Source organism: Microtus oregoni, unplaced genomic scaffold (assembly GCF_018167655.1).
Source record: "Microtus oregoni isolate MIOR12 unplaced genomic scaffold, Mior012 000003F_ref0000135, whole genome shotgun sequence".
Lineage (NCBI taxonomy): Eukaryota > Metazoa > Chordata > Mammalia > Rodentia > Cricetidae > Microtus > Microtus oregoni.
The window spans coordinates 64,562,195-64,584,804 of NW_024543062.1; the positions used below are offsets into that span (position 1 = coordinate 64,562,195).

Below are 22,610 nucleotides of genomic sequence, written 5' to 3' on the forward strand. Positions count from 1 at the left end.
AATTAAAGGTAATACCTTTAAATCCCAGCACACCAGAAGCAGGAGGATCTTTGTGAGTTCCAGGACAGCTAAGATTATATAACTCCTGTTTCCAAAACAAAACAAACAAACAAAAATAGAAAAACAATTCATGTAGACCAAAAAACAAAATGTTTCTTAGTCTCAAGTGGTAATCCAGGAGATAGAAATTAAAACCAAAAGGACGAGGGGGACATGGTGATGTATGCCTTTCTTTCCCACAGCCAGGAGGCAGAAAAAGCTGGGCTGCTATCAATTGAGACTAGCTTGGTCTCCATAGTGAGGTCCAGGTCAGCCAGGACTACACAGCAAGATGAAAAAAGACAGAAGGAGAAGCCATTTCACTCTAGCCAGATCTGCATAACCACATAGCCCAGTCAGGCCTCAAACTGGATTCTCCTGCCTCTGCCTCCTGAGTTCTGGGTTTACAGCCATGTACCACACCCTGTAAAAGTAATATTCTATCCAGAGTGTGTGTCCCCTAGCCATCTGTCATTTATATTCTGTGAAATGCTTTATTTGCTATTTGTAGTATTTGAAATAATTTATTATTATTTTAGTTTTTCAAATGGCCAGTTGGATTATATAACCAGAGCTTCATGAGAAGTAGCCAGTTCTAATTTTAGGAAACATTGGTCTTTAATGCACAGATGATTATGACTAATAATTCGTCCTGTTGGTATTAACATCAGATTCTGGTTGCAGGAAGCAAATAAATAATCACATTACAGAAATCAGACAATGTAGTTTTTAATTTTAGTATTTTTAATTTTTTCCCAACAAAATTGTTCTTTCCTCATATGCTAAATATTAGTGACAAAGATACAGACAGGAAACCAGTATAGACAGGAGTCTATAGGTTCTGTGAACATGACATTCTACAATCAGAAAAGAAAATGGGGCTCTAATATACTTGCTCATCTATTTTCCAACACAAGCTTTTAAATTCTTGCTAACTAGACTATAGGAACCTTGAGAATTTATTTTTTAAGATTTTATTTTATGGGGGCTGGAGAGATGGCTCAGTGATTAAGAGCGTTGCCTGCTCTTCCAAAGGTCCTGAGTTCAATTCCCAGCAACCACATGGTGGCTCACAACCATCTGAAATGAGGTCTGGTGCCCTCTTCTGGCCTTCAGGCATACACACAGAAAGAATATTGTATACATAATAAATAAATAATTAAAAAAAAGATTTTATTTTATGTGTATGAGTGTTTATCTACCTGTGTGTGCACCATGTACATGTAGTCTCTAGGGAGGCCAGGAGAGGGAGTCAAATCCCCTGGAGCTGGAGTTACATATGTGTGAAAACCAGCACATGGGTGCTGGGAACCTGACTTAAGCCCTCTGCAAGGACAGCAAGTGCTCTGAACCGCTGAGTTATCTCTCCAGCCCCAAGTCCCAATTTGTTTTGTTTTGTTTTGTTGAGATATGGTTTCTCTGTATATCCCTGACTGTCCTGGAACTCTCTCTGTAAACCAGGCCTGCCTCTGCCTCCTGAGTGCTAGGATTAAAGGCATGTGCCACCACCACCCAGCTCCCAGTACCAATTTTTAAAAATTATTCTTTTTTGAGGTTGAAGCTGAAGTTGAATGCATTTGTGATGCAGCCAGTGAGCAACAAGCACTTTTAAACACTGAGCTGTCTCTCCAGCACCATAAATAATTAAATAATTCTTTGTAATATATTTTTTTCATACTGCTTTGATGATAGCTTTTCTGACAAGGGAAGACTTCCACCCAATCAGAAAACATGTGAATTTAGATTGAGATCTATTTTTATCCTTATCTAGGAAATACTTGGATAAAATTTAATCATCAGGTATTGAATGCTCCATGGGGAGAGGGACAAAACAGACTTCTTGTTCTTCAATTCAGTTTTTAAATGGAAAGATACCTATTTAGTGTAAGTAGAATGTTGGGCTTTACTTTTGTGTTGGTTTGAATAGGAATGGCCCCATAGGCTCACATATTTAGATGCTTGATCCTTAGAGAATGGTGCTACTTGACAGGGATTAGGAGGTGTGACCTTGTTGGAGGAAATGGAGGTGGGGGGGGGGTGGCATGGGAGTTGAGGCTTCAGAAGCTCAAGCCAGGCCCAGTGTCTCTATTTCTGCTTCCTGCCAATCTGGTTGTGGAACTCTGAACTTCTTTATCATTGTTTTTAATTTTGACTTAAAAAATTGTTTTTTACTCTTTATTTTGAGATAGGGTGTCACTAAATTGAACAGGTTGCCCCATTAATTCTGCAGCAGCCTCAAGAGTAGCTGGGATTACAGGTGTGTACCAGCAGGGATTTTTCCTTTTTTTTTAAATTCGTCTCACTGTAACTCAAGCCTAAAACCCTATGTGGACCAGGCTGGCTTTGAACTCACAGAGATATGCCTGTCTCTGCCTCCTGTGTGCTGGGATCATAAGTTTTATCTTTCACAAATGTTTTATAGTCTACTTTGACTTTCTAGTTTTGTCCTCACCTTTTCCATCTATGGGGGAAATTCTTTTCTTTAGGACAGAAGTAGTTCACAGCTTTAAAAACCTTTCTTCTCCAAAAGTGTTCTTGTTTTGTTGGGGTCTCCTGTAACCCAGGCTGACCTCAAACTTGCTGTGTATTTATTTGGGATTACAGGCATGTACTGCTACACTCATTTTTTAAAACGTGTTTTGTTTTTTCTTAACAAAGTTACTTTATTTTCATAACAATCTAGATCTTCAGTACAGGCAAAAGATGTCAACATGAATGGGGTTTGTTCAGGTGGGAGAGTGCCTGCCTAGCATGGATGAAATCCTAGGGTCAATTCCCAGTACCACATAAACTGGGCGTGGTTTCCTGTAAGCATGCTGTTTGTAATTCCAGCACTTGGGAGTTCAGAGGTAGGTAGATCAGAAATCAACAAATTTAGTTTAATTTGTTGAAGATTTAAATCTTAGATAACAGGCACTCAGAAACCGACCTTGCTAAAAAGCACTGACTTCTCATTTGGGTTCACAAAGCAGAACGAAGTAGCATTAAAGTGTGGCATCTGTCTCATTCTGTATTCTCTTTTCTCAGGAACATTTCTGTAGCAGGAAGATGTTTCTGTCCTTCTGAAGGAGGTGTTCAGATAACATCTAATCCTGTTCAGATGTGATGCCATTAATATATAAGTACATTAATCCGCTGAGTTGCTAATTTTAATGAAAACATGAAAGCATGTGTCTGTGGTCAGGAAGCAGAGGGAGGTGGGGGACAGCAAAGCTTCCCAGGATAAACCGTCCCCCATATGAGGGCAATTATCTACGAAGATGCAGCTGCATCCTGGGACAGAGAACATCTTCGAGAACCAGCTTGTCTCCTCAAGCAGAGGACTTCTTAGGGCCCCACAGAAGGAGAACTCGGACAATGATCAAGACCATACCTCAACTAAGACTGTCTCATGTATAGCTCTTGACCTTTGTGCCATTTTTTCTTTTTCTCTATTCAAATTTAAAACATCAGTACCTCGCAGTGGACTTGGGGGCCACTGGACCCCTTCATTTGTCCCTCCCAACGTTGCTCTATTGAAATTTCCTCTTCGACCCTCAGTGTTACCCAACTCTTGACACATTGAGACAGGTGGCCAAGCTCAGAAGAGCTGTCAGTTGGAGATTCTGCACTAAAATCCCTATCACATTACAAACTGAGAGAATTTGGACTAGGTATACATGAGTCCTTAAATATTTTTAAGTCAGGGGGCTGGAGAGATGGCTCAGAGGTTAAGAGCATTGCCTGCTCTTCCAAAGGTCCTGAGTTCAATTCCCAGCAACCACATGGTGGCTCACAACCATCTGTAATGGGACCCTCTTCTGGCCTGCAGGCATACACACAGACAGAATATTGTATACATAATAAATAAATAAATATTATTTAAAAAAATATTTTTAAGTCAATTTGAATCAAATCTTTTTGGGGTGAGGGTACTTTGTCACGTGAGCATGCCATATAACAAATACCAAGAGATAGTATGAGCTAGCCTTTATGTTAAAACTTGAAAGATGAAGCAGGGGCTTGGAAGGTACCTTAATTGGTGAAGTCCAGGAGGATCTGGTTTGAGCCTAAATATCCATATAAAAAGTAGGACATGGAGCTGCAGAAGTAACCCCAGTGCAGGGACCAGGAGACGGGTGGATCCCTGAGGCTCACCATCCAGTTACCTTAGTCCAGATGGGCACCCTAGGTCTCAGTGAGATCCCGTCTCAGAAAACAAGGTAAGTTAGCCGGGCGATGGTGGCGCACGCCTTTAATCCCAGCACTAGGGAGGCAGAGGCAGGCGGATCTCTGTGAGTTCGAGACCAGCTGGGTCTACAGAGCTAGTTCCAGGACAGGCTCCAAAGCCACAGAGAAACCCTGTCTCGAAAAACCAAAAAAAAAAAAAAGAAAAGAAAAGAAAACAAGGTAAGTGCCCCCTGAGGAATGACCTCTGGCCAACTCACACAGATGAAGTTAAGCCATTTAAAAATGAGTGTGAGGTGGCCGGGCGGTGGTGGCGCACGTCTTTAATCCCAGCACTCGGGAGGCAGAGGCAGGCGGATCTCTGTGAGTTCGAGACCAGCCTGGTCTACAAGAGCTAGTTCCAGGACAGGCTCCAAAACCACAGAGAAACCCTGTCTCGAAAAACCAAAAAAAAAAAAAAAAATGAGTGTGAGGGACGGGAGAGATGGCTCAGTGGTTAAGAGCAGTGCCTGCTTTTCCAGAGGACCTGGGTTCAATTCCCAGGGCCCACATGGCTGCTCACCACTGTCTGTAACTCCAGCTCCAGAAGTTCCAGTGTACATAAATAATTATTTAAAAGTCAACGGTTTCTACAAATACCAACTAAAAGAACTCAAGATACAATTACATCAAATCAATACAATTACATCAAATCACAGCACTCAGTATAAACCAAGTAGAAATGCATACACGACAAAAGCTGATGCTTGTTTTGCAGACATAGACTAGTATCTCTCCATTTTTAGGAGCTAATCAAAGCCAGAGAAATGACTCAGTAGGTGTTGGTGCTTGTCAGGCCTGATGACTTGAGTTCAGTGCCATGATCCAGCCAGATGGCAGGAGAAAACTTGACTTCAAGACAGTTTATGGATTACTGGAGAAAAAAGAGTAAAAGAAAGATGAAAATAGAGCTAAGAAGTTAGAGTCCCCAAAACTTAAGTTTGTCTCTTCTAACTTTTTAAAGATTAGGGGTGAGGGTTGCCACGGCACAGGTGTGGAGGTCAGAAGACAACTTGTGGGAGTCAGTTCTTTCCTACCTCTGACCTTCACCCAACACAGTGCCTGGCAAGCACGTACAAGCAACATAGCAGCCAATCAGTAGAGCTTGTCCTTGGGAGGAAGATTCCTTTACAAATGGAAAATTTTAATACAAGTCAGAATGTCCTATTAAGCATACTTTCTAGATTTGTTATGGTAAGTTATGAGTGCCTTACCAGTATGTATATATGTGCATCTGTGTGTGTGCAGGAGCCTGTGGGGGTCAGAGGACAACTTCAGATCTCTTGGAACTGGAGTTACAGGCAGCTGTAGCTACCATGTAGGTTCTGAGAACTGAAACAGTCTCTGCAAGAGCAGTAAGTGTACTTGACCACCAGGCCATCTCTCCAGGCCCAGGGAATACTACTTTATAGGTCAACAGGGTAATCAGAAACTCATCAGCAAACCCCCAGAGTGATGATATGACTCAGGAAACCTCATAATCAAATTTTTTTGCCCCAGGAATTTAGATACTAGCAGAGGCATTTCCCCCTCTTCAAAGAAACCACACAATCCTTTCAACACCGATGGAATTTTGTTCTCTATGGGTTACTAGTGAAGAGTGAAGGAATGATACAGCCGAAAGGCAAGGACAGACGGCAGCAGAGAAGCTAGATTCCTCAGAATCCATCTTTAGTTTCATACAACTTCTAGCTTTTTAAAAAATATTTACTTAGTGGGGTGTGTCTTAGTCACTGTAAAGAGACAGCACCATGACCAAGGCAATTTTCTTTTTTTTTTTTTCTTTCATTTTTTTCCCCCAAGACGGTTTCTCTGTGTAGCCCTGGCTTTTCTGGAACTGACTGTAGATCAGGCTGGCCTTGAATTCAGAGATCCACCTGTTTCCACCCCAGTGCTGGGATAAAGGCATGCTCCACCCCTGCTTGGATGGGCCAAAGCAACTCTCAATTATTTAGCTGGGGGCTTGCTTACCATTTCAGAGGCTGAGTCCATCACAGTCACGGTGTGTGGAGGCTGGAGGAGGAGAGGAGATCATAGCTGTTGCTCGCCTGCCTAAATCACGCCACACTTCCCACCTCCCACCCCAGTCTCTCCCTCTCTAGAGTTGGTAAGTTTGCTGCGACCTTGCAGCTCTCACAGTTTCCAGTATCCCTACCCCCACTTCCCACCCCCTGCCCGCAGCTGCAGACCCTACTACTGCCCAGACTCAAAACAACCTTGAATTGTATTGACTTTTATCATTGCCTTGTGACATCTACCATGTAGGCTAGGTGCCTTGCTACCAACATCCCCACATCCCTATCCCTGTTGACTTCAGGAACTTATGAGAGCAAGAAACCCTTTTGTCCCCCGGAACTGAAGGGTCTGTCTCTCCTTCAGGGCCCCATTGAGCTCCTATGGTGTGGTGCTGTAACTCTCCTACTATCCCAAAACTGAAAAGAATAGAAGGCTATTTATTTCTCTTTAAGACCCCAGGAATGCTGTCCATGATGACTGTTTCTGCTAATGAAGCTCTTTTAATGGCCTGCTCTCTTTGAAGGCCTCAGCATGGCCTATAGCCATGATGCTAAACTTTTTTTTTTTTTCAAGATAGGGTTTCTCTGTGTAGCTTTGGAGTCTGTCCTGGCACTAGCTCTTGTAGACCAGGCTAGCCTCGAACTCATGGAGATCTGCCTGCCTCTACCTCCCAAATGCTGGGATTAAAGGTGTGCACCACCACCGCCTGGCAGCCATGATGCTAATTCTAATAAAATTTATCAGAAGAGCAATTTATCTGGCTTACTTTCCACAAACCTGTAACATCTTTAAGTTATAACAACCAGTGTCCTAGCCCATCACCCTCTACCCTATTCCCTGGAAACAAGGTTTCTCACTGAACCTGGAGCTCACCATTTTTCTGGCAACGCTGGCTGGCCAGCAAGCCCCAGTAATCCTCCTTTCTCCCTCCACCTACAGCTCTGAGATTATTCCCAAGTATGACCACACCCAACTTTTTTTTTTCTCTAAGAATCCAAACTCAGTTCTTTCCCATCAAGGAATCTCCCCAGCTCCCATATCTCTTTTTGCATCCAGTCTCTAAAACTTTTGGGTTTTTTGGACAGGGATTCATATGGGTGTGTGTGTGTTTCATAATTTCTTATTTCCTTTTCAATTCCAGTTAAAGTAGGTTGTACATTTGTTATAGTTTGTTTCATTACCTGAGACTTGTAGTTTACTACATACAAAACAATTAAAACTAGTTTATGAATATCAAAGCATTTCTTCAAATATTTGCAGGTTGAGTTGCCCTAAATACCAAAGGCAAATGTAGCTTACGAGGCAAAGGGTAGTTCCCCCACCGCCTCTGGAATGCTTGCTCCTTCTTCAAGTTTGTTTCCCATTTCTTATCTCTTCTTTCCTGGAAATTGCAGCCTTCTGTGTTAGCTGGAGAAATTCCTGTGTGGGAGGGATCTAAGTGCTATCTCGGAACTAGTAGTTCTTTCATGTCTCACCCAGAGGTGGTTCCTTCCACAGAGTCAAGGGTTTGTGCTACCCACGTACGTATAGCACGGGAGGGGAACACAGTGTAAGAGCCACACAGTGATAAAGTACAGGGGAGAAAGTTACAGACCGCCATGCATATAAGGCCACACTAGTTCTTTATTTTTGGTCAGTGACCAAGAGTGAGCTAAAGCCTCAGAAAGTCTCTTGGTGCTTTACTTCGGGGGTACAGTATTTTTTTAATCATTTATTTTATTTTCATTGGTGTTTTGCCTGCATGTATGTCTGTGTGAGGGTGTCCGATCCCTTGAAACTGGCATTACAGATAGTTGTGAGCTGTGATGTGGGTGCTGGGAATCAAACCAGGGTTCTCTGGAAGAGCAACAAGTGCTCTTAACCACTGAGCCATCTCACCAGCCCCCAAACATCTTTTTGTTTTGTTTTGCTTTGTTTTTTTGACCAACTCGGAGATTTGCCTGCTTCTGCCTCCCAAGGGCTGGAGTTAAAGGTGTGTGCTACTACCACCCGGCAAGGGGCATAGCATTTCTAAAGGCAAAAGACCACACAGACCACAATTACATCAAGCTTAGATGAGGGCCAGAGTAAACTCGCAACATCTGGTGAGACATAGCAGTCATTTCACACATAACATGCCCATTAATTCTGATTCATACCTTTGTCAGTTAGTTTATGTTTAGTTTGTTCAAACATTAATTATTTTGGTTAATACAGCTGGACCGTGGTTAGGATCACAGACAATCCCATGTGCTGCCGAGGCAGTCATGACTGTTGGAGTGTGGAGGGCTGAAAAACGTCTAAGTAGATAAGAAGTGGAGTCAGCCAAGATGGGCTTACCTTCATCACTTCATTTGCTGGTTTCTTTGACTTTGGAATCCTTAATTTCATGAAGGAGAAGGCACTGTGTAACAATCAATTAAGCAGGGCCTGATGATTAACCTAGGAGCACAAGAGGACCCCTGGAGCCTGCGACGAAACCAGGGATTGTTCGTCCTTTGTATTTATCACTTATGAGCGCCAACTGTGATTTGTATGCTTAGTCAGGAAATTGGGTCATTTCTTATAAACCTATTATTATTTTTAGACACAGCAAAGCTAGTAAACGTTTGTGTCATAGTCCAGTCCTGAAGAACTATTGCAATTAGCCCAATAAGAAGTATTTCGGCTAATTTTCCCATGAGCCCACAGAGAGAAAAGGGCCCCTTTGGATGTCAGTGTGGCAATTTCTCAGAAAATTAGGAAACAACGTTCCTCAAGACCCAGCAATACCACTTTTGGGTATATATCCAAAGGATGCTTAATCGTGCCACAAGCACACGTGCTCAGCTATGTTCATAGCAGCGTTGTTTGTCATAGCTAGAACATGGAAACAACCTAAATGCCCCTTGACCGAAGAATGGATAAGGAAAATGTGGTACATTTACACATGGAGTACTACACAGCAGAAAAAAATAGCGACAGCTTGAATTTTGCAGGAAAATGGATGGAACTAGAAAGCATTATTTTGAGTGAGGTAACTCAGACACAGAAAGATAATTATCACATGTACTTACTCATAGGTGATTTTTAAACATAAAGCAAAGAAAGCCAGCCTACAAACCACAATCCCAGAGAATTTAGACAACAATGTGGACACTAAGAGAGACTTACATAGATCTAATCTACATGGGAAGTAGAAAGTAGAAAAAGACAAGATCTCCTGAGTAAATTGAGAGCATGGGGACCTTGGGGGAGGGCTGAAGGGAGGGGAGTAGAGAAAAATGTAGAGCTCAATAAATATCAATAAAAAATAAATAAATAAGTTACATTTATGCTTAACATGACTACAAATACATTCTAAGTACATTGAACATATCAGGTCATTTATAATGTAACTAATCATTAACTTTTATGTCTTGATTATCTTTGTGGTAAAAGTTTACAATAAATTATTAGTTCATGGCCAGGCGGTGGTGGCGCACGCCTTTAATCCCAGCACTCGGGAGGCAGAGGCAGGCGGATCTCTGTGAGTTCGAGACCAGCCTGGTCTACAAGAGCTAGTTCCAGGACAGGCTCCAAAACCACAGAGAAACCCTGTCTCGAAAAACCAAAAAAAAAAAAAATATTAGTTCATAAGATTAGGATTTTAGGGCTGGAAAGATGGCTCAGCCATTAAAGGCTAGGCTCACAACCAAAAATATGAGATTAGGTTTTATCATTTTATGTCTGTTAAGATTTTGAGCCTTAATTGGGTGATGGTGGCATATATCTTCAATCCCAGCACTTGGGAGGCAGAGGCAAGTGGATCTACATGAGTTCATGGCCAGCCTGGTCTACAGAATGAGTTCCAGGACATCCTGGTTGACATAGTGAGTTCCAGGACAGCCAGGGCTACACAGAAAAACCTTGTCTTGAAAAACCAGAAGAAAAAAAAGATTTTGAACTTAAAAAATACATTTTTGAATTGAAACTCTTCTAGCATCAAAATAAACTTTAAACCATAGATACAGTTCATGGGGAAACTGGACTGTTTTTGTTATGACTCACTTTCTCCCAATGGTTAATGCCTAACGAAGTTTGAAAGGCATAAATGATTAGACATACTTTTAATTAGACAAATATTTTAAGCCACATTTTATTACCATGAATGGATCATTATAACCTTATGAATTTATAAATATTAATCATCAAGCAAATATCAACCTTAAGTTCATCCCCCATAAACCTTGCATAATGTACTCAGACCTCCTACAACTTGGCTTTAAGCTTTTATGGTATTTTGTTGTCATCTTGAAGGGCTCTCTAACAGGCTTGAGCATGGCAAACATGGCACTGACTCATGCCTGAGACTAGGCACCAAGGTCTGACAATCAAAAGTCATTATTTGGCTTCCCTAGCTAACCTGTCCACTCAGTACTTACCAACTCGCACAGCACAGTCTGTCTTAAAAAAAAAAAAAAAAAAAAACAACTCAGATCACTTAAAAATTCCTTTTCTAACTAGAGTATCTTCCTTTGTTTTTATAAGAATTTCTGATAGCAAGAAACTATGGCCTTCTTCCTCCAATTATGTATTTCCTACTCATCCTCGTAATCCCTGGATCTCTATTACTTGTTACATGGTAGGCACCATAGAAGGGAACGATGACATTGGATGGGGGTTGTGCTTGGTGTGCAAACCTTTAATCCTAGATCTCTGCAAGCAGAGGCAGATGGATTCCTATGAGTTCAAGACCAGTCTGCTCTACAGAGTGACTCTCAGGACAGACAGGGCTACACAGAGAAATCCTGCCGGGAGTCCGGCAATGACAATAGAACAAATTATCATTTTACAGGCCAAGAGTATGCACTAAGAATCAGACTCTATCCCTTTCCTGCAAGTAAATAGAAAAGGAGACACAAACTATAGGTTAGTTTAAAAAAAAAAATCTGCTCGGGCTGGAGAGATGGCTCAGCAGTTAAGGGCATTGCTTGCTCTTCCAAAGGTCCTGAGTTCAATTCCCAGCAACCACATGGTGGCTCACAACCATCTGTAATGAGATCTGGTGCCCTCTTCTGGCATACACACAGACAGAATACTGTATACATAATAAATAAATAAATATTTAAAAAAATCTGCTCTATAGGTCATCTGTGACAACCCTGTCAATTTCACGGGATTTATAATCACATAGGAAACAAACCTCTAGGCTGTCTGGTCAAGAGTGTTTTTCTAGAGAGTTTAACTGAGGTGTGAAGACCCACCTTGACTATGGGAAGCAGCATCCCATGGGCTGGAACCTAGGACTGAATAAAAAGGAGAAAGCAGGTGAACCTTGCCTTTATCTCTCTCTCTGCTTCCTGATACTGATGTAACAGATCAGCTACTCCACATTCCTGCTTCCAAACCTACCTCGCCATGACAGAGCACCCTAAAACTGGGTGCTAAAAGAAATCCTTCTAGCAACTACTTTTGTCAAGCATTTTGCCATGAAAAAAGCAAATAGCACACTATCCATTTTATTTTTTACTTTTATTTTTTATTTTGTTTTTTTTTTTGAGACAGAGTTTCTCTGTGTAGTTTTTGAGTCTGTCCTGGAATTTGCTCTGTAGACCAGGTTGGCCTTGAATTCACAGAGATCCACCTGTCTCTGCCTCCTGAGTGCTGGAATTAAAGGTGCCTGGCCTTCCATTTTATTTTCAAAGGCAGGGTCTCATGTAGTCTAGGCTGGTCTTGAACTTGAGGATGACTTTGAACTTCTCATCTTTCTGTTTCTACCTCCTAGGTGCTGGAATTACAGGCATGAGCCACCATGACCAGTTTATGCCAATGCTAGGGGTTAAATCCAGGGTCCTATGTGTGCTCCCTCTCCTGAGCTACACCCCAGCCTGTTCATTTTCAGTTAAGAAAAAAACAGAACCTCAGAAATGATGCAGGTTTTCTAGAATGATGGAACCTTTCGCTGACCAATTTCATGACCCAGTGACCTAAGATGTTGGACACTTATGGTCACCAGAGATCAACCTGGGACAGTGTTCTTGTTGTCTAAGGCAAATGGAGGCTGATGGTGTGGACTCATGTGGGCGTATGCAAAAGAAGAAGGCTTTATAAAGAATTATTGTATAAAAGTGTAAAAATGAGAACCTAAGAAAAAGGTAGAGAAACTCCCAAGACGGAGAGAGGTTTCTAAGAGAGGAAGAAACAAAATACAAAACAAAACAAAAAAACCTTTAGCTATTCTATGGGCTATTACCGACCTAGCCAGTAGAGGGCCCTCATACTCTGTGCACGCCCCTCTCTCACCCAGACCCAACCAGAGATGATGTCATCTAGTCTCTAGCTGCACCCCTCCTTTAGGGGTCTGTCTCTGACTTATGCTATTAGCTGGTCGGACCCAACCTTGAAGATGTCTGGCTGGCTGCTTACTTAGACTATGTTCTCCTTGTTCCCACATTTGCACAACCAATGCGTAGCTGTTCCACGGCAGAGAGTTAGCTCTATCACAGCCCCCAAAGCAGCTGTACTCTTTCAAGTTTACCTCCTACTGAGGTCCTTGTGTATGGGGTGGTCTGAGTAGTCTCCTAGGTAGGAACTATGGTTGGCAGCCATCTTTACTTACATTTTAGTCTATTACAATTAGCAGCCTTGGCAGAGAGCACATGAAAGGACAGTCGTGTCTCACATCTGTTCCTCAAGGGCTTCGGGGGACTAGATGGCTTCTCGTCTCTGGCCTAGAGCCTTGTCCTTCCTGTTATATATTTAGCTTGGATGCATCATCCCAGCTACAAGCCCTGTTACTCATTTCCCTGAATGCTCTAGACTCTGCCGTCTTGGCTCTTAATCCTTTTAACTCCAGACTCTGCAGTTTTCACCGGGGCCCTTTTCCCCCACAGACACAGAACAAGGCCCTGCATTGCACCGGAAGCCTTAGAAATTCAGATTATCATAAACGGTTAAGACCCAAAGACACTCTTCACCCTGCTACCTCCATCCATTCTGGCCGCTCACATGCTAGCTACATTTCCAGCTTTTGTTGTTACTGTTTTTAGGACAGAGTTCCCATACAGGCCAGGCAGCCCTCGAATGTGCTCTCTTCTGCTTTAGTTTCCGAGTATGGGTTTACATGTGTGATGCTCAGCTCTCAAACAATTCCTGAATAACTCTGCATTTTTCTGCTTGTCAGAAAAGCATGTGCCTAGAGGAAAGAAAAAGGGCAAAGATTTTACTAAGGGAAAATTACTTTTTTGCTTGTTTTTTTTCTTCCACTGAAGACTTTTGTGGGTTTTTTCTTTGTTTGTTTTGCTTTGTTTTGTTTTTTTTGTTTTCCAAGACAGGGGTTCTCAGTAGCTATAGAGCCAGTCCTGCAGTCCTGGAAGTTACTCTGTAGGCCAGGAGAGATGGCTCAGAGGTTAAGTGCTTTTACAGAGGTCCTGAGTTCAATTTCCAGCAGCCACGTTGTAGCTTATAACCATCTGGAATGAGATCTGGTGCCCTCTTTTGGCAAGCAGGCAATATATTCAGGCAGAACAATGTATACATAATAAATTTTAAAAATCAATACATATATATTTGTTTTTTCGAGACAGGGCTTCTCTTGTAGATTTTGAGCCTGTCCTGGCACTCTGTAGACCAGGCTGGCCTCGAACTCACAGAGATCTGCCTGCCTCTGCCTTCCAAGTGCTGGGATTAAAGGTGTGTGGCACCACTGCCAGGCTAAAATATATCTATATTAATTATTGTGACAAATCCATAGAGCCCTCAATAGAATTTCTATCAGGTCTCCATCTACCACATTTAAACTTCAAGGACAATTTGGGATCAGGAAGATACGACACGAAGGAAACTATGTTAAAACTAAAAAGCTGCCCACTTGAACTACACTTTATTATCCTTAAGAACCAAGTGTTAGCAGGGCTTGGTGGCACACACTTTTAATCCCAGCACTCGGGAGGCAGAGGCAGGAGGATCTCTGTGAGTTTGAAGCCTGGTCTACAGAGCGAGTGCCAGGACAGCCAGGGCTACACAGAGAAACCCTATCTCGAAAAACAAACAGAACCAAATGTTGTACAGAGAAAGGCAGGATAATCCAATTGGTCATTCATACAAGATAAACCAAGAAATATCTTTCCCTTCTCAGCCACAAGGCAAGAAAAGAAAAATTCCTAAAAATTCAGCACTAATGAAGGACATGGTGGCCAGTCAGGGCAGTAGAGATGACTTGGGTGTCCTTTGCAATTTCCCTCACTGTGTCCAATTTCTGGTAGTTTAGTCAATCCACAAGTTCCTTCCCCTTGACTAGGAGTGAAGAAGTAACCACCTCACGGTGACAGGCGCATTTAGGACCCAGAGGCGTGTGGTCATCTCCACGGCGACAGGCAGCCTGATTATTCTCAACTGACCTGGAGAATCTGGAAGTTGCGTGGGACTGCTGAGTGTGAGGGGGACGCAGCCTACGCAACCGCCTGCCGTACCGCGTGGGGACGGCCACCCTCGGAACCTTCGCCTCCGGCCCACGCTCCCGCGCGGCCCTACCCACTCCGTCCACCCTTCCATTAATTTCTTCTCTGTTTTTTGACTCCCTCAGGTGAGCGGGGCCTCTCGACTCAGCCTCCCTACCGTGACGTAACCTGGGAGAGGGCCGCCCCGCCCGCGGTGTGACGTCATCACGTCGCGCGGCTGCTGAGCCCGGAGCCTGGAGTACCACAGAGACTGCTCCGCAGCGGCTGGTCCGGGCGGCGACTGTGGCGCTCCGGCTGCTCAGCCGCCTGTGAGCCCCGTGTCCAGCCCATCGGCTCGGGCGGCCACAGAGCCCAGGTGAGTGGGTGCGGCCATGACACCTTGCCTTCCCCTTCTGCCCTCGGCCTGGGGCGCGGCCTTTCCCCAGCCCGGGTGCCCCCCGAGTTCGGCGGAGACGCGGTGCGGCGCCGCGGGGTTAGCGCTTGCGGTCTCAGCTTCTCTGGAGCAGCCCCTGTCTGCCCCGGGAGAAGGTTTCACCTGGAAGGAAAGAATTCCGCCGAGAAACAGTTAAGGAGAAGTTTATTTAACAAAGCAGAGCTACACACTCCCGAGCTTAGAGTGGGCTTTCTCGGAAGATAGGTGCGAGCAACGCATTGGGGTCTGCGTTGTCCGTTTTAAAGAAGTTTTTTCAGAGGACTAATGAGGTGCTTGGTATATCCGTGCATGGATGTGAGATGACATTCCTTCCCTCCCAAATTATAATGGATCTCATTTCCCCTTGTAGGGCACCTCCCCCGCCCCCCGCCCCCCCCCCCCCGCCAAGTGATCTTGAAAAAAATCAAACCGCAACACATTGTAATGAGGATGCAGATCCTTCTTTAACGTGCATGTTGGCGATTTGTTAAGTACTCTGCTGCTTTGGTTTCTGATACACTGGGAATATCCCAAATAGAGTTTCACGGATGCTCCACCACAGAGGTGTATGCTGACCATGGGAAGGCTTAGTGCAGTTTGATTGATTTCCTTGGTTCTGGCACGCGTTAAGTCCCTACCTAACCAGGAGACACAGCCACCAAGATACAGATGGAGTTTTCCGTGATTACCGAATATCTAACCACTTGCCTACCTAGGTCGCTCTAATACTTGATGAAGGCAAGCTTGGCATTAGCAGGGGGAGAACTCCATTATTTTTTTTCTTTAAATTTTAGAATTCTAGAATGTGGTGCCCGTCTCCCGTTCAGAATGGAACCCCTCTTTTCAGATATTAGCAGTTCTAGAATGCCCGTTCCTGTGCTGGGAGAGAGGTTGCTATCCTGAGGTTACTGTCACTTTTGACACCAACCTTAAGCTCCCAGCCACAAGCTGAGTCCTGTAGCAAGACACCAGGAAAATTTCATAATCTTCAGATACTTCTGAGAAGTCAGCAAATCCCCAGAGTTTCTTGCAGCTCACAATTGGAACTATGTCGACTTAAGGAAAGGTTTTAAGAGTAAAAACCATTTACTTTCTAGAATCATCCCCTATTTTGTAAAATACATTGTTGCTGAGTTGTTGGAGGGAGGGTCGAGAGTGCTTTTGATGTAACTAAACAAAAGGTGAGAACTTCAAACCTCAATTTTACTTTTCAGAAATTCTGAATGTGAACTTTGGAAGAAGAGTTTCTTTCTTTTCTTGGTCCATTTCAGGAAGTTTTGCATCCCAAGTAAAAGTTTGTTCTCATAACCACTTCCATCGCATTCCCCAGAAGGTGTTCTGAGGAGGAAAATAGTGTGACTAAAGTCTGTCCACTCAGGAAAATATTCTTCTTGTTGCCTTTCAAGTACATAACTATTCAACGGATGCATACAAGCGAACACTGCAATTCTGGTTATTCTCTGATACCCATAGGGAATTGGTTCCAGGAATCCCCAGATACCAAAATCTGAGTGTGCTGGTCTTTGGTTTGGCTTGTTGACACGGAGCCCTGTCTGGCTAGGAACTCATTGTGTAGACTAGGCCTCCAGCTTGCAGTGATCTCCCTCTGTCTTCCGAGTGCTTGGATGACAGGGGATATATATAGCACCACACCTGGCTCTGAAGTCATGAGGAAGGACATGCATAGCATTTGCATAGACTGTGCACATCCTACATCAAGGCAGTTCTGGATTACTTACCATACTGAAAACAGTAAAATTGTTGTTTTGTGCTGGCTGGTTTTATGTCAGTGTGACACACGCTGTGGTCACCTGAGAGGAGGGAACCTTAGTTTAAAAAATGCCTGTAGAAGCTCAGTGTGCAGTCAAGCTGGTAGGGCATTTTCTTAATTATTAGTGATTGATGGGGGAGGTCTTAGCTCACCGTGCCACCCCTGGGTTGGCGGTCCTGTGTTCTATTAAGAAAGTAGGCTGAGCCAGGTGGCACTCGGGAGGCAGAGGCACTCGGATCTCTGAGTCGAGGCCAGCCTGGTTTACAAGAGCTAGTTCCAAGACAAACACCAAAGCTATTCAGAGAAACCCTGTCTCCAAAAAAAAAAAAAAAAACCAAAGAAATAGTGCACTCCTTTAATCCTGGTACTTGAGAGGCAGAGTCAGGCAAATCTCTGTGCCCTCAAGGCCAGCGTGATCTACAGAGCGGGTTCTAGGATAACCAGGGTACACAGAGAAACCTGTCTCTAGAAACCAAAAAGAAAAAAAGAAAGGAAGGAAAAAAGTAAATTGAGACAGTCATCAGGAACAAGCCAGTAAGCCATCCCTCCATGGGTCTCTGGATTAGTTCCTACCTCCTGGAGTATCAGTTCCCACCTGGTTTGAATTCCTACCTCTGCTTCCCTCAGGGAACTGTGATGTAGGATATGTAAGCCAAATAAACCCATACCTCCCCACATTATTTTTTGTTTGTGTTTCTTTATTCTTTTAAACATTTTTATGTATTTATGTGCACATTTGTTTGTGTGTGAATGTCGGATCCCCTGGAACCGGGATTATAGACAGTTGTGAGCTGCCATGTTGGTGCTGGGAATTGAACCTGGGTTCTCTGGAAGAACAGCCAGTGCTCTTAACCACCAACCCATCTCTCCAGCCACTGTTTGTTTTTTGAGCCAGGCTTTCCCTGGGTAACTCTGGCTGTCCTGGAACTCTCTCTCTAGATGAGGCTAGCCTTGAATTCAGAGTTCCCTCCTGAATGCAAGGATTTAAAGGCATCTGCCACCACACCCAGCTCCCGATTTCCTTTCTGATTATGTTTTTTGTTTTTTGCTTTTTGTTTTATTTTTATCACAACAGTGATAACCCTGAATAAGACAGTGTTATTATTTAGGGAAAGTAATAAAAAGTCTGTGCATCTTCAAAATCAATACTTTTTGAATATTTTGCTCCTTGCTAGGTTGAATCCAAAGATGTAGACTAGTAGAATTCAGAGGCAGAAGAGGTACCTTGCTGAAGTTAGAGAGATTGTGGTAGTGGAGCCAGGGTCAGGAATGCTCTGTACATGGCTGTTTGTGTTGAAGGAAGCCCTTTTAGTTCCTTAATTTGTAAAGCTCAGCGTATGTTCATTTTCTCGTTTCTTCAGATATGATCTTTCATGTAGCTGTATTGTCCAAGGATCCCTCTGTTCTTCCTTCATAGTGCTTGATGGGCGGCATTATGGCCCCTAAAGACATAATGACAAACACTCACGCCAAGTCCATCCTCAACTCAATGAACTCCCTCAGGAAGAGCAGCACCCTTTGTGATGTGACACTGAGGGTGGAGCAGAAAGACTTCCCTGCCCATCGGATTGTGCTGGCTGCTTGCAGTGACTATTTCTGTGCCATGTTCACTAGTGAGGTAAGTGCAAGTCATTCTCTTATGTCATAGAGCACACTAGCATGTGGTGGTGATGAGACTGATCTGTCTGGCCAGCTAGGTCAGTGTCCCTTTCTTTCATTACTCTTTGTTGGGTGGCTTCTGAAGGGGCTGTTCAGTTGAAGGTGTGTCCCACCAGAAGACCATCAAGAGTGTAGGAGTCCTGCTCTGTTAGAACTTCCTAACAAGCTTTCAATAAAAATATAGATTTGAAACCAGAAGCCAGGCGGTGATGGCGCACACCTTTAATTCCAGCACTGGATGTAGAGCCAGGCGGATCCATGTGAATTCAAGACCAGCCTGGTCTACAAAGATAGTTCCAGGATGGGCTTCAAAGCTACATAGAAACCCTGTCTTGAAGAAAAACAAAAACAAAAAATAAAACTTTGAAACCAGAAATTGTGTCACATTTATAATGCCAACACTTGGGAAGCAGAAGGATCACCATAAATTTGAGGCCAGTGTGAGCTATAGAATAATGCCCATCTCAAAAACACTCAGCAATAAAAAAACAAAATTAGTTTGATAAACCAGTGTGTAGTAATACGAGTGGCGGGGCTGCGTCCCCAGCACCCCGGCCACCTGCTAGCTTATGCCCCGAAATAACAACACACAAACTGTATTCATTTAAACACTGCTTGGCCCATTAGCTCTAGCCCTACTGGCTAATTCTGATATCCCGATCAACCCATCTCTAATAAACTGTGTAGCTCCGGTCTTACCGGGAAGATTCTAGCCTACGTCCATCCTAGGTCGGAGCTTCATCGCGTGCATCAGCCTGGGAGAGAGGAGCATAGCGTCTCTGTCTGGGGCGTTTTACCTCACTTCCTCTTCCTCCCAGCATTCTGTTCTGTTTACTCTACCCACCTATGTTCTAAGCTATGAGCCCAAGCAATTTGTTTATTACTTAACCAATGAAATCAACAGATTGATATATGACACTCCCACATCACTTCCCCTTTTTCTGTTTAAACAAAAAAAAGGCTTTAACTTTAACATAGCAAAATTACATATAACAAAACAGTTATCAAGTAAAAGGTACAATAATCTTTATCATAACTAAGGAAAACTATAACTATAACTAACTATTCTTAACTCCATCAAAGACTCCAGAAAGATACAATACTACCTAAGCAAACAAGAAAAAAGCAACTTTTAAAACTCTAGAAATGACAGAGACATCTCGCTGCCTGGACAGTCACCCAAAGTTCCTCTGTACCGTTGGGGCATCCATCTTCAGCCTTCAGGCCCATGGTATCCAGCAGATATTTCCATAAAGCAGGAAAATTCAAAGTCAGTTCAGTCACTATCTGTTGTGTCCTGCAGAATGTCTCGCAGACTCTTTCATGAATCAGAAACCCCGAAAGATCATCTCACCTTAGGCAAGTTCAGTAGTCCTCTCTCTGCGGGTTCTCTGTGTCCAGTTTATGCAATAGTCCAGGCAAGAGCAGTTTCTTGCCCAAATGGCTATCAAACTCCATAACGAGCCTCTTCGATGCCCATCTTCCTCTTGAAGTAGATTGGTGCTGCCAGGAGCAGAGTGTCTCATTGTCATGAAAAGTCCTAAGTTATTAAAACATTTAAAACGCCATATTCTATAATCTTTGAAAAATATGAAGAATGCCTATCTAAAATATATCTACGCACATCTAGAAAATCTTAACTAACATGACTACAAACTTGACTATTATTTATGATTATCCATCAACAACCTATATTTCCTAATTATACATTACATTTTAATAATGAACTACACAATCACAACACCTTAATCAATATCAGAAATACATATACATATAACAGAATTGACCGTAAATCTCTATCAATAAAGCAAAATCTATACTAATGCAAATTATTCATACCTATATCATATCCCCCTTTAAATGTAAAAGAACGTTTATAAACCATATTTGGGAACATGGGCGCAGTTTTTTCTCTCCAAACTGCTTCCTGCTGAATGGGGGTGTCGTTAATTAGGTCTTTCATGGTATAACCTGTGTGCTAGTTTCATCTCAGTTGGCAGTTGAGCGAAGCAATTTTTTTGAAGGCGTTCACACCAACCCTTCAGGAGGGCGTGGTCCATCATACCAAATCGGAATAGAAGAAATGAACAGCGTCTCATCCTCTGTGAAAACAAAATAAGAAACTCCTTTCCAAAGCATCATGTCCTTAGATCCAAATTTCAAAGTCAAGGCATCAAAATATCTATGTTGGATTAGTTTAGCAGCATTTATAAATAAATATCTTTTAGCAGCTCTTGCTCCTTCCTCAGCATTCAAACAATTCAAAGACAGCATAATAGCATACAGTATCAAGATTCTCTGTGTATTTTCCATCTTTGTTTGTTTTATTTTAACCTCTATTTTGTTTATTTTTACTTTTAACTTTTTGCTTTTTGAGATAGGTTCTCTGTATCTTTGACCTGAAGTAACTCTGTAGACCAGGCTGTCTTCGAACTCTCAGAGATCCGCCTGTCTCTGCCTCCCATGCTAAGACACCTTGAACTCACAGAGAACTGTTTGTCTCTGCCTTCTAGGCACTGGGATTAAAGGCGTGTGCTACCACACACAACAACTCTCTTCCTTTTGTTTTTTTTTTGTTTTTTACTTTAAGAATTTTAATTTTTAGTCTGCATATATTTTTAACACACTGTAAACCATTTAAAAATTTTCTTTGTCTTTGAATCTCTCTTTACTGTATATCTCTCTTTTTATGACCACATGAGTCTTTGATTTACCAAGCAATCTCAGTAGGGCTAAAGGTGTGGCTTTGCCAGCTAGATCCAGTCCATTCCTTAGCTTTCCAGCCTCATGGCGGAAACTGTTACTGCCACAACTGTATGGCATTTCAAGGTCCCTGCCAGCAAGTGAGCTACAACAGACAACACTCAAGTCCTCTCTCGGTAGCCAGCCCTCCTGCCTCAAATAGTCAGAGTTTGCCCTGGCAGGACAGCCCAGAAAGCTGGCATTTTTAAACGGCACAGCTTTTTTCCTGCTACGGCTGAAAACCGAAAAGCATGCGTTCAGCTTTTCGTCAACACCCTTTAAGTGTTTCGTGGCAGGACCTCTTAATGAGCTGCAGGCTTTGCAGCTAAAGGTGAGTCAGGAAGCCTCTCTTAGATGAGGCGCTTGCTTGCCTCTAGCAAGCAGAGTAGAACCGAGAAATTGCTGCTACCAAGAAACCAGGCACAATGCTTTCATTTTGTTCTAGAATTACTTCCCAAGCTGTCTCAGGCTTTATGTGGAAGCAGTTGTCCACGTGGGCGCCATTTGTAGTAATAAGGGGCGGCGGGGCTGTGTCCCTGGCACCCCATCTGCCTGCTCGGCTAGCTTATGCCCGAAATAACAACACACAAACTGTATTCATTTAATCACTGCTTGGCCCATTTCAATCTAGCCTCTTCTAGGCTAATTCTCACATATTAATTTAGCCCATTTCTAATCATCTGTGTAGCGCCCCTAGGTGCGCTTACCGGGAAGATTCTAGCCTATGTCCATCTGGGTCGGAGCTTCATGGCGTGCGTCTGCCTGGGAGCTGGTTGTGTGGTGTCTCTCTGAGGTGTCTGCTCCCGAGAGGAGAGCAGTCGAGTCTGAGCTCACTTCCTCTTCCTCCCAGCGTTCTGTTCTGTTTACTCCTCCCACCTATCTTCTAACCAATAAAATGGGCCAAGGCAGTTCCTTTATTAGCCAATGACCTTCTTCCATCAACTTTTAGTCTGCATATATTTTTAACACGCTGTAAATCATTAAAAAAATTTTTTTTAGGGGCTGGAGAGATGGCTCAGTGCTTAAGAGCATTGCCTGCTCTTCCAAAGGTCCTGAGTTCAATTCCCAGCAACCACATGGTGGCTCACAACCATCTGTATTGAGATCTGATGCCCTTTTCTGGCCTGCAAGGATATACACAGACAGAATATTGTATACATAATAAATAAATAAATAAATAAATATTTTAAAAAAAATTTTTAATTTCTCTTTTTTTTTTTTTTTGGTTTTTCGAGACAGGGTTTCTCTGTAGCTTTGGAGCCTGTCCTGGAACTCCCTTTGTAGACCAGGCTGGTCTCGAACTCACAGAGATCCGCCTGTCTCTGCCTCCTGAGTGCTGGGATTAAATCTCTCTTGACTGTATCTC

The 22,610-nt window shown here is 43.1% G+C and overlaps 1 protein-coding gene across 4 annotated transcripts in view; it reads left to right on the top strand.

Moving 5' to 3' along the window:
- Positions 1-14,635: 14,635 nt before the first annotated feature.
- Klhl12 (kelch like family member 12) overlaps positions 14,636-22,610 on the top strand; it is a 36,883-nt gene continuing 28,908 nt past the window's right edge. For 2 of the 4 annotated variants that reach the window (XM_041648447.1, XM_041648450.1), the window contains exons 1-2: positions 14,636-15,015; positions 18,205-18,461. In XM_041648447.1, coding sequence (XP_041504381.1) covers positions 18,267-18,461 — 195 coding nt within the window. In that variant the 5' untranslated portion in view covers positions 14,636-15,015; positions 18,205-18,266. Of the gene's footprint in view, positions 15,016-15,191; positions 15,225-18,204; positions 18,462-22,610 lie in introns of those variants that run through there. The other 2 variants (XM_041648448.1, XM_041648449.1) reach the window with 2 other exon arrangements.